The 10,000-nt window shown below is 38.1% G+C and overlaps 2 protein-coding genes across 3 annotated transcripts in view; one reads left to right on the top strand and one right to left on the bottom strand.

The window, feature by feature from the left end:
- The window catches only part of LOC137977572 (regulator of MON1-CCZ1 complex-like), a 34,379-nt gene extending 32,579 nt beyond the window's left edge, over positions 1-1,800 (bottom strand). Inside the window, exons 1-2 of one of the 2 annotated variants that reach the window (XM_068824828.1) lie at positions 1,453-1,800; positions 1,120-1,199 (exon numbers count right to left, since the gene is read on the bottom strand). In XM_068824828.1, coding sequence (XP_068680929.1) covers positions 1,120-1,199; positions 1,453-1,548 — 176 coding nt within the window. In that variant the 5' untranslated portion in view covers positions 1,549-1,800. Of the gene's footprint in view, positions 1-1,086; positions 1,200-1,452 lie in introns of both variants that reach the window. The other variant, XM_068824829.1, reaches the window with a different exon arrangement.
- A 65-nt stretch (positions 1,801-1,865) lies between these two features.
- Positions 1,866-8,137, top strand: LOC137977575 (uncharacterized). Its single transcript, XM_068824831.1, has 2 exons — positions 1,866-2,322; positions 5,835-8,137. Exons 1-2 carry the CDS (start codon positions 2,002-2,004, stop codon positions 6,078-6,080), a joined length of 567 nt encoding a protein of 188 aa, XP_068680932.1. The 5' UTR covers positions 1,866-2,001; the 3' UTR covers positions 6,081-8,137.
- The last annotated feature ends 1,863 nt before the right edge of the window (positions 8,138-10,000 follow it).

The following is a 10,000-nucleotide window of genomic DNA, read 5'->3' as shown; positions in this document are numbered from 1 at the left end:
CCAGTGAGAACAAAGATATTATTGACATAACTTATCATTATTGATGTGCCAACCAGAGCCTAGCTTATTTGCAGGGGGTTCAGTAAGGTCTGTGCACCAGGAAGAGGGGGGGAAGGGGGGGACTCCCATATAGAAAGGATGGGGATGCTCGTCGGAAATTTTGAAAAGAACCCCTAAGAGGTACGAAGATCCTATCTTGTGGACGAGGCATGGGCCCCTAAGAGGTACCAAATTATGGGTTTTAATTGGACAAAATTAAAAATTGGTTAATTGTCAAATGTTTCCTGTCATAATTTTTCGACTCAATACCCTAAAAGGTATCGCTAAAGCTCCCGCTGTGGACCTTTTGAGGCTGAACACCCTGAGAGGTAGGAAAACCACTTTTTTAACCTGTAAAAGGTGGTAGTAGTACTAGTAGTAGTAGTAGACTTTATTGGGGAGGGTAACATTTGACAGTAATGGTAATGGTAATGAATTTATATAGCGCATTTTCTATTAACATATTCAAAAGCGCTTTACAAGCAAGTGATCTATGGGTTAGATCAGACATCAGCGTATAAAAGTAACAAAACTGATAATTAAACTAATGGCTCTCGAAATAAAAACAAATGGAAAATAATTAATTAAAATCACTATGTACAACCTAAAAAATATGACTAATTTACAATATCTAAGTAGTAAAAGATGTAAAACTGTAAGAGGAGCACCCGTGTCCTTTTTATATGGGAGTCCCCTCCCCGGGCTGTGCACACTCTTTTGCAGGACTTTGTCCGGCTGTTTTCATTCTTTTCTACTTACCAGTACTTTATTATATCAAAAGCATTAAAAATGCCCAGCTTCCAAACAATGATGACCTCCTAACCAAAATCTTAATGAAGCACTTGTTATTGGCCGCCAAAACAAAGGATTCGTTTGTTCTCGTGGTCGGCAAAATTACAGAACAAAAAAATGAAGTTAAGATGTTGATCATCACAGTTATTACTTCACGTTACTTGAGCAGTAACGAAAGGAAAGCGTGAAAAATTCAGGCTTTTGTATGTTAACTTTCGTCAAAACAAAAAGAATGCTTGTAAGCAGATATCTAACCTATGCATACAGGTGTATGTAATATAAACCTACACAAACTTGACCAGGGATTTGACATCTGGACCCCTCACAACCACATGAGTTTTCCCCTCTGCAGAAGTTATAGAAAAGACCTGAAAGAAAAATTTTAAGCATCTTGCCAATAAGATATAGCATTGCTTAGAAACAATAATAATTATTAATTAAACAATAACATCAAACCTTTTAGACCTAAAGCTGTTTAGACCAAAAAAATGCAGACTGCAGACTTAGTGCTTTGTCACAGCTAATAACTATGCATTGTCTGAGGCAGTAGACGTCAGCTGAAGTCTGCATTTTTCATAACTTGACCGATTAGTATTAAGAGTATTCCACAAAAAGTCTGACCTGTCGATTTGACTCGTCGAAGAAGACGCTGTTTTCTTTGGTAACAGGTTCAAATCGAAGTGGATTATTGCAAAGTTGAACATAATGACCCGACATTTTTGCGTTTCCTTTGAGTTAAGTCAAAATATCTTGGCTATATGCTGATTTTTTTCCTTAACGAACGCAACTCGATCGGTTAATAGTTTTTCGCAGCTTTGACGACTTGACATGTCTTCCAAACTCTTAATATTTACATGATGCAAGTGGGCTTTCCTTCTTTCGTCTCTTTATGCAAGAAACCTATTCTGTTCACTTCCACAGGGAAGATGGATAGCCCGCCATTTTCGTTTTTGTCTCTCGGATCAAAGTATCAGTTCTCATAAGTCCTCGGGTAAACAACAAATCGATTGTAAACATTAAAATCATGTGACACACACTAATCACTGTGTGTGTAGGGGTGGGAATATCGCGTCTGATGTTCCTTTCCAGTTTGGAAGAAAGGAGGTCGTATTTTTCCTTCGAAAGAAGCTGACAGCCGCGGAACATCGTGGCAAGAATCAGATTGTCACCATGGATCCTAGATACGGAAGCCCAAGAGCTATCGACGCCGTGGATCCTGCTATACCCTCATACGATTCATGGCCCACGTTGCCTTCCACACGCGTGGAGAAGCGTTCGCCTTGCAGCCCTTGTTGTCGACGGCGTTTGACATGGAGCTCTGTCAGCGTGTTGGAGATGGTTCTGATGATTTTAACAGTCGTGTACTGTTTCTTTTTGCCCAAAAAATATTTAGAGCATATACTCCCGGAAGATTCAGGAAAAAGTGCCAGTCAAATAACGGAGTTGAGCCAATGGACACTTCGTATGTTTGGAAGTATGGTTTGTGTGCAGGTCAGCAAATTGGATGAATTAGCTTCTCTATCACACAATTGTTCCATTTAACAAACCAATTTAAAGTGAAACGTTGTTGTTCTAATAATTTCCGGTAACCCAGAGTTTTACACAATACAATATTCTGGTGCTCGTATTGTTCTTGACTCGTCGTTGGTTTCGATGTTTTTATCATTGAAAAATTTTCATTTTCCTTCGGAGATATTTAACTTTGTTTTCTTGTATATGGCCAATCTTCTCCCGCTCATTTTGTTGCTTTATGGGAAATTTGTTGCGTGACTCGAACATTACCCAGCGCAGGTAGTAAGTTGTTTATAATATGGCACCGTTTCTTTGAGTGATTGGACACTTCTCCGCTTGGTGAATGTTCGTAATCTTCGTCCTCCATCAGCAAACACTTTGAATGGTAATAATGGTAATGCACCAGTCAATGTAAACGTCAATGTAATGAAAAAGTATTATTTCTAACAACAAATGAAACACTTACCATGAATTCCCGCTTCACCACACTTCACAATCTGCTTCACCCATGGAATTACAGCAGACGTGAAAACGGTGAGCGGTTTTCCAGTCTAATCCTGAACTTATCCCCGCCCAAAGTACCACAACATTCCAAATTCGGCTAATGTACCTCCTATCGTGGCACAATAATTGTACCTAATCTAAGCTAATCCCTGCATAGTCCCAGGGTTGGGGAGGCAGTAATTTGCATTGACTGGTGCATAACCTTTTGTATGTAAAACCAAGTTCCACTTGCTATGATTGTTCTGTTATGATGAAACAACTAAATTTTGTGTTTTTAAAACTTTTTGTGTTTCACTCAACTTGAATTTTTCCTGTGAAAGAGAAAAAATACAGAAACGGGCCGTTTCCATGGTAACATTAATTAATAGTCTGCACTGTAAAATCCCGAACAAAAACCAGCCAATCAGAGTGCTCCATTTAACCTGAGAGTTGCTTGCCATATGATAATGAAAATTTGTTCATTTAGTGTTTTAACTAAAATAAGTTTGTCAGGCCAAGTTAAGGACACTTCATTTTTTATGAGGGAGGAGTGGCTGGTGGGATTTAAGAAGCACCATTTAAAATTGCAGGATCCCTCCCCCCCCCCCCCCCCTTCCAAAAAAAATAACCCCATCTGAAGATTTCAACTTTTTTAAAATATTCTCTGTTATTCCCCTACTTCACATTATTGTACTTCATGTTATTGTGCTCACAATGAAGACAATATTTACAATCCCTATACTACAGAGAGCTGTTTATTTAAGAAAAATCAAAAGAAAGAGAGTCAATTTGTGATCTCCTTGTTATGGCTCGCCCTGAGCGTGCAGCATTTGGCCTATCATCGGCATCCTCCTCTGCTGATGATACAACCATACCTCAGGGTCTCCAGATAAAAAAACAAGCCTTGGTTACATTGTTAACCCAACCGGGATAAGACCGCATTACTACATGAGCATCATGAAAGAGGCTCATTCCAAAATGCGCAATAATGGCAGAAGTGATGAGTCATTTAAGAAAGGGTTTACAGCTGAACGATCCAGGCAGTTTGACATCTTACAAGCAAAATAAGCTCCCTTTCTAAGTGCGGGTGGCTGTTCAGAAAGGGTGAGTGAGTTTACCAAGCCAGGGTACCAGTTAAAGCCAAGTGATGGAAGAACAGTGAACTTGTCTGTCAAAGAACACATAGGAAAGGTGGAAAAGTTGAATGTCAAGTTGAGAGATGTGAAGGAACACGATTCCACACACTTTCAGTCCAGTGGGCTTCCTTACAAACAGGGCGATGAATTTGCCCAGAGTTTCAATGTAAAACAGATTAAATGTAGAGAAGCTAAGTTGACAAAGGTCACGCAGGACATGGAAGCACTAGAAATAAGATGAGGTTATGACAGCATGTTCAAGGGAATACTCAAAGAGCACATCAACAAAAGGAGAAGGAAAAACGAAAACCGCAGAAAGTCAGATGAAAGAAAGAGAAAGCAGACTGAGAACAACGTCCAACAAGTTTATGGAAGCTGTGTTGGAAACCCGCTAGGAAATCATCTTCCCCAATACCTTGTGTATATACCCTCCTTGGCTGGCCGTCCCGGAAGAGTGTATTAAAGTTGAGGGATGCTGCCACGTCATTATTTAAACGATATGGGCCATACCTACATCGCACAGCTCTTGGAAGAGAATTATTTCACCAATGCTGCAAGAAGCAGAATCACCAGCAACCTTAAGCAGGGAGTCAGAGACTATGTTGACACCTTCATGTACCCTGAAGAGTTCACTCTGACTGGAAGCATTGCTGGAAGTGACTTCCACAGCAGCACAAGCGGCAAAGAAGAGCTCAACGACACTGAAGATGAAGATGAGTGCCAGTAAAAGTTGCATTAGAAAATAACAGTGTTAGTTTAGTTCTCTTTAGTGGCTACAACTATTTTTTGTAATCAAACGTTATTTAAAGCAGAAGGAAAGTTTGTAATAAATTTGTATCCTGCCTTCTATGTTTGTTCTTTAGCAATTTTTTTAATATTAAAGCATTATGCCATTTCAAAGTTTTACTAAATGATTTCATGTGAACCCCCTTCCCTTATGTCTAGTTCTCAGCCCAAACCTCCTGGACTTAAGTATCTTGTGATTCTTGGCACTATGAGCTCAAATTTTTATAGCACCAGGGTACACTTTTAACCTTGAGATATTGATATTAATCAATGTATTGCAACAGTAGTGCTTACATTTGTACAATTTCACCTTTCCTTGGAACTAATTTTGCCGCAAAGGCATTGTGGCAGCTTGTATTCAGCTTGTATTCAGTGTTTTATTCGGTCTTTTGGGGTGCAGGGAAGGCGCAGTGGTGAGAGCACTCACCCCCCACCAATGTGGCCCGGGTTCAATTCCAAGACTTGGCGTAATATGTGGGTTGAGTTTTTTGGTTCTCTACTCTGCACCAAGAGGTTTTCCCTGGGTAGTCTGGTTACCCTCTCCTCAAAAACCAACATTTGACTTGCAATTAATTTGTGTTAATTGTTAATTTCAGTTTACATTGCCCCCAATTAGTGCTTCAGCGCTAGAACGACTAGACACTTCAATATAGTTCCTTTCCTTTTCCTTATATGGCTTAGGATTTATATACCGCACATATCACAAAGTTTCATGGCGGTTTACAACTCTTTCTCTTAGGTTAGGGGAACTTTGTCATTGATTGAATGCATAAATGGCGGCCAAAAAAATATTCTTTTGTTTATATGCTGATTAGACTCACTAGCCTCGCTCTCAAGCAACATTTCTTTTGTATTTTGTCCATGCAAACGAGGCTAGTGAGGCTAATTAACACAAACAAAAGAATATTTTTTTGGCTGCCATTTATGCAGTCAGTCTGTAGTTTTGCTGTAATAATATTATTGTTGTCACAAGAACGACAATAAGAACAACCTTTAAATTAAGGAAGGAAAAGTACATATATCTACCTGTAAAATATTTGTCCACTTGGGCGAAGTGTATTAAAAATACATCATTTACTGTTTCAGATAGCCCTTCTTGTTGCTGGTATTGGCTGGGGAGATGCAATCAGTAGGAAAATCATTTACTGGGGGATGCTGACCGGGGACATCCTGCTTGTCGCCATTCAAGCAGCATTTGTGCACAGCATGTCTATATGGCATGGAGTCAACATTGCAATTGTCACCGTGGCATCCGCATTTGGGCTTTTTAGAATAATCGTATTAATTTTAAGTCCAAGATGGTGGCAGTGGGCTTCAGAAGCTACCCTGTAGACAAATAATTGTTTATCACAGGTATTGTCATCAAGGTACATGTAGCAGCTGAAATAGAAATTTCCCTGTAGAACTCTGCTAAAATTACCAGAGTATATGTTTTCAACTATTGTGCTGTTAGGTGCATCGATTAATTTAAAAAAACTTTTGGTGGGTCAGAGTATAATATGAAAAATAATGCAGATCGAAAACTAGGAAGAGGATGTTACCTGGCAGGCAGTAAGATTGCAATACATTTATATTTTCTTTTGTATCCTACAAAAGCAGAATTTAGTATTAGAATTTAGTGTAGTTTTTAATTCAAAATGTTTAGGATTTTGAAAATGAGAAAATGTTCATCGCATTCTCAGTTGTGGCCTAACACCTAAGAAATTTGATTTCTTGGATTGTGATGAGTCCAATGATAGGTACTGTTCATTTGTCACTGGCTAGAGCAGATTATGCTGGATACTTTAGCTTATCAAGAGAGGAAAATTATTTTGAATGATTAGCAATTCAACAGACCAGTTGAAAGGCAAGGTTACATAAAGAAAATCTTATTTATAGTCTTTAAAGGTTTTCATAACCACAAAGAAATTATTTAAGGCATACAAGGTGACAAATAACCATCATTAAAACCAGAAACTTAAGACACCCAAGAACAAAAATCAAACATTGTTTTTGAATCCAAATGTTTATCCTGGCACTGGAAAGAGCATCCATGGGGATCTCTTTAACTCAGCAACAAACCCATGTTCTGCATTTATACACCCTTTTAATAAGTCTAATATATGCCGTTTTCCGCTAATGACGTCGAACTCGTGCTTTCAAATTTTATTCAGTAACGTACAAAGGCTTAAACAACAAAAGAAATCGGAAAAGTTTTAGGCCTTTGTACATTTCTGCATAAAATTTGAAAGCACAAGTTCGACGTCATTAGCGGAAAACGGCATATATTAGACTTATTAAAAGGGTGTATAGAGGGACTTGATACCTCTTCATTGCAAGCACACACCCAGCATCACAACTCAAATAAGCAAGCTTTACATCTATTTTCTGAGCTTACAATAGGATGTTTAAGCATCAACGATCGTTACAGCATCACGAAAGTTCATTTTGTGATTATCTTCCATCTTGTTCATGCTGTAAAATATGGGTGAAGTGTCCTGTAACTATATTCATTTGGCACAGTTTCAAGGAAACTTTAAGAAATGAAATATTCACTGTTGTATGCTCATGTGGTCAAAACCTTTAACTTTGATCTTTTGGTTTTTTTTCTTGTACAGTATAGCAAAGGAATTTATGTGATCTACATTTTTTAGAACGCATTTTTGCCCGTTTACCACTTTCATAAATGGCGACCACCTTTACATTCTTTTGTATTCGTGTCAATTAGACCTTTTGCCCTCATGTTGAAGCAAATGCTCTTTTGAAATCTACTTGTTGTAGCAAGGCTAGAATTAAGTCTTATTAGCATAAAAACAGAAGAATGTTTTATTTGGCACCATTATGAAGTCTATTAAGGCAGTAATGTTGTTTTGTGCCGTTGCATAGGGGTAACCTTTATTGTTTCTTAAAGTACTCCGTAGTGACTGCAGCCTGAGGCTTATCAAAAAATTGTGAACATACTAAGACCCTCTGAGTATACTTTTTTCATGAAGAGCGTTTATATCTATGTTAAAAGCTACCACACTTTGCAAAATTGTAAATGGTCTTTGAAACTAATTTATCACACATTAATGATGAAGTTGGAGAATGGGGATGAGATATCCTGGCAGAAATCATCTGGGTTACATGAATGCTGTGGTCCCCTGATTCTCGGTTTCTTCAAGAACATATCATTCTCCCAGATGATCCCACTTATCATGGTTGGTAGTGGTGCTCACGTTTAGGTTGTGTAAATTTAAAAAAAAATAACTAGCATCCCAATAATTTTAGAAACTTGTTTGAGTATGTCTGGACTTTTTGTCATCTTGTAGCTCTAGATGTAAACCCCATAATGTGTTCCCATTTTTAAAATAGGTCAGGTACCATTTCTAGAGAGACAAACTCAGCTAATAAATTTGCCTTTTTTTAAATTGCCTAGTAAATTTGGCTTATGAGCTTGTTTTAAGTTCATGTAGATTTCTTTCAACTAAATATTTCCTTAATTTATTTCTACAAAATATGCCTAAACATTGCATGTACCTTTATCAATGGTGTAGAAACCACTGAATTTGGATTGAAAAAATCAAAATTTCCTGCTGGGTGCCCCTGAAGACTTAAGAGTAACGTTATTTAACAGTACTAGTATAGACCATATTCATAAATGGCGGCCAATGAATAATATCCTATGAAACCAACTAAGCCTCACTCCAAAGCTGCCAACGTTTCTTTTGTATTGAGGCTAGTTGCTCTTTAATTTCAGCACAAGAACAAAAGGAATGATTAATTTTATTGGCCTACATTGATGAACACAGTTTAGTGTTTCCATAGAAAATAGTCAAGTCCATCATTATGTTCTAAGAAAAGCCAGACACAACAACAGCAATAACTGCAACTCTGACACTGACGTCTCTTGGTCCGAAATAATGATATATTGCAGCTTTTTAATAATAATTAGTTAAGGCTATGTAGATAAACTAGTGTGAAACATTTCCATGTTCTCAAGGTCATAAATCCGAGGCTATATTTCTATTCATTAGAACAACATATGCCTGACAAAGACAGGCAGTTTGTGAATGAATTGATTGTCTCATAATCATTTAAAGGCTGTTTAATTAACCCTTTCACCACCGAAAGCTTCCCCATTGACGAGTAAAATCGTTTACCGATAAGTTGGCATTTACAGGAGTGAAAGAGTTAAATTAAAGAATGCTATGGTAAGAATACAGATGTGCTCATTCCAGTCATTTCTTACTATGGATGGAGCAACCTTTATAATGTCATCAGGTATGCGAGAAGTTTCATAAGACACCCACTCCCTCCTGCCATCGTAGTGGACTGTCAAGGTCTTGAAGGAGTTGTAACATGGAGACTGGGATGGTCATGTGCTATTTGGAATATTAACCCAGTCACTCCTCCGGTATCCTTGGATGCCACAAGTTGATGAGTAAAATCGGCTGGCGTGAGAGTAAAATTAAGTCTAACTCCCATGAGTCAATGGGTTAATGTTTCTCAGACCCATAATGGGCCAAAATGCAAAAAGGTAAAATACATTTTGGTAGCTTTCCTTTGCATTTACAGATAGACCAATTTGGCTAACTCAATGTTGTACCCAATTCAAATCTCTAGGGGTTAAGATGCTTTGTGTATTGCTATTGCATGACAATGTAGCATTCACATTTAAATGATATGGTAATACTTGGAACAAAACGTTTTATTCCCAAAGGATTTGAATTTGGTGCAACATTGAGTTAGCCGAATTGGTCTATGGGGTTGTTTTCATGGACATTTGGATGAAACTGAATGGGGCCAGTATTCACCACAACAGGACACTTGAATCGGGAGTTGAGTACATTTTGGTGAAGACTTGGGAAATGAGTCTATAATAAGCTTTTGCATGCTTGGCCATGCAAAGTGAACAAGTTATATGTTTGCGGCTGTTCAGTAGAATATACTGATTTCCAATGCAGAAGTTGAAACTCCAATACAGGAAGTTTTTCTTGTGGAATGTGCCGCTATATTTAGATGGCTCACCTGAGTGGGCTCCCTTCTCTAGGGTGGGTGATCATGAGGCTCATCAGTAGCCTGTGAACTTGTTCTAATACTGGAGGTGGTGTAAAGTGCCGGTTAGGGTTGCAGGCCATTGTTTCACCAAAGCTGAAACGACCCAAACCTTTATTAATGCTAACATTAGGCCTAAACACCATGCTTTATATAATGTTCAAGTATAAATAAGGTCAGCATTTTTGTAAAGGTTTGTGTGGTTTCACTTATGGTAAAACAATGAACTACAAACT

The sequence above is a fragment of the Montipora foliosa genome, chromosome 11, assembly GCF_036669935.1.
Source record: "Montipora foliosa isolate CH-2021 chromosome 11, ASM3666993v2, whole genome shotgun sequence".
NCBI classification, from domain to species: domain Eukaryota; kingdom Metazoa; phylum Cnidaria; class Anthozoa; order Scleractinia; family Acroporidae; genus Montipora; species Montipora foliosa.
The sequence above is the reverse complement of the archived record's forward strand: the minus strand, read 5'-3'. Positions and strand labels throughout refer to the sequence as shown.

Coding starts and splice junctions, on each gene's coding strand:
- LOC137977575 (XM_068824831.1), top strand. CDS start 2,002: ATGGATCCTAGATACGGAAGCCCAAGAGCTATCGACGCCGTGGATCCT. Junction 2,323..5,834: donor GAAGTATGGTTTGTGTGCAG/GTCAGCAAATTG, acceptor TTACTGTTTCAG/ATAGCCCTTCTTGTTGCTGG.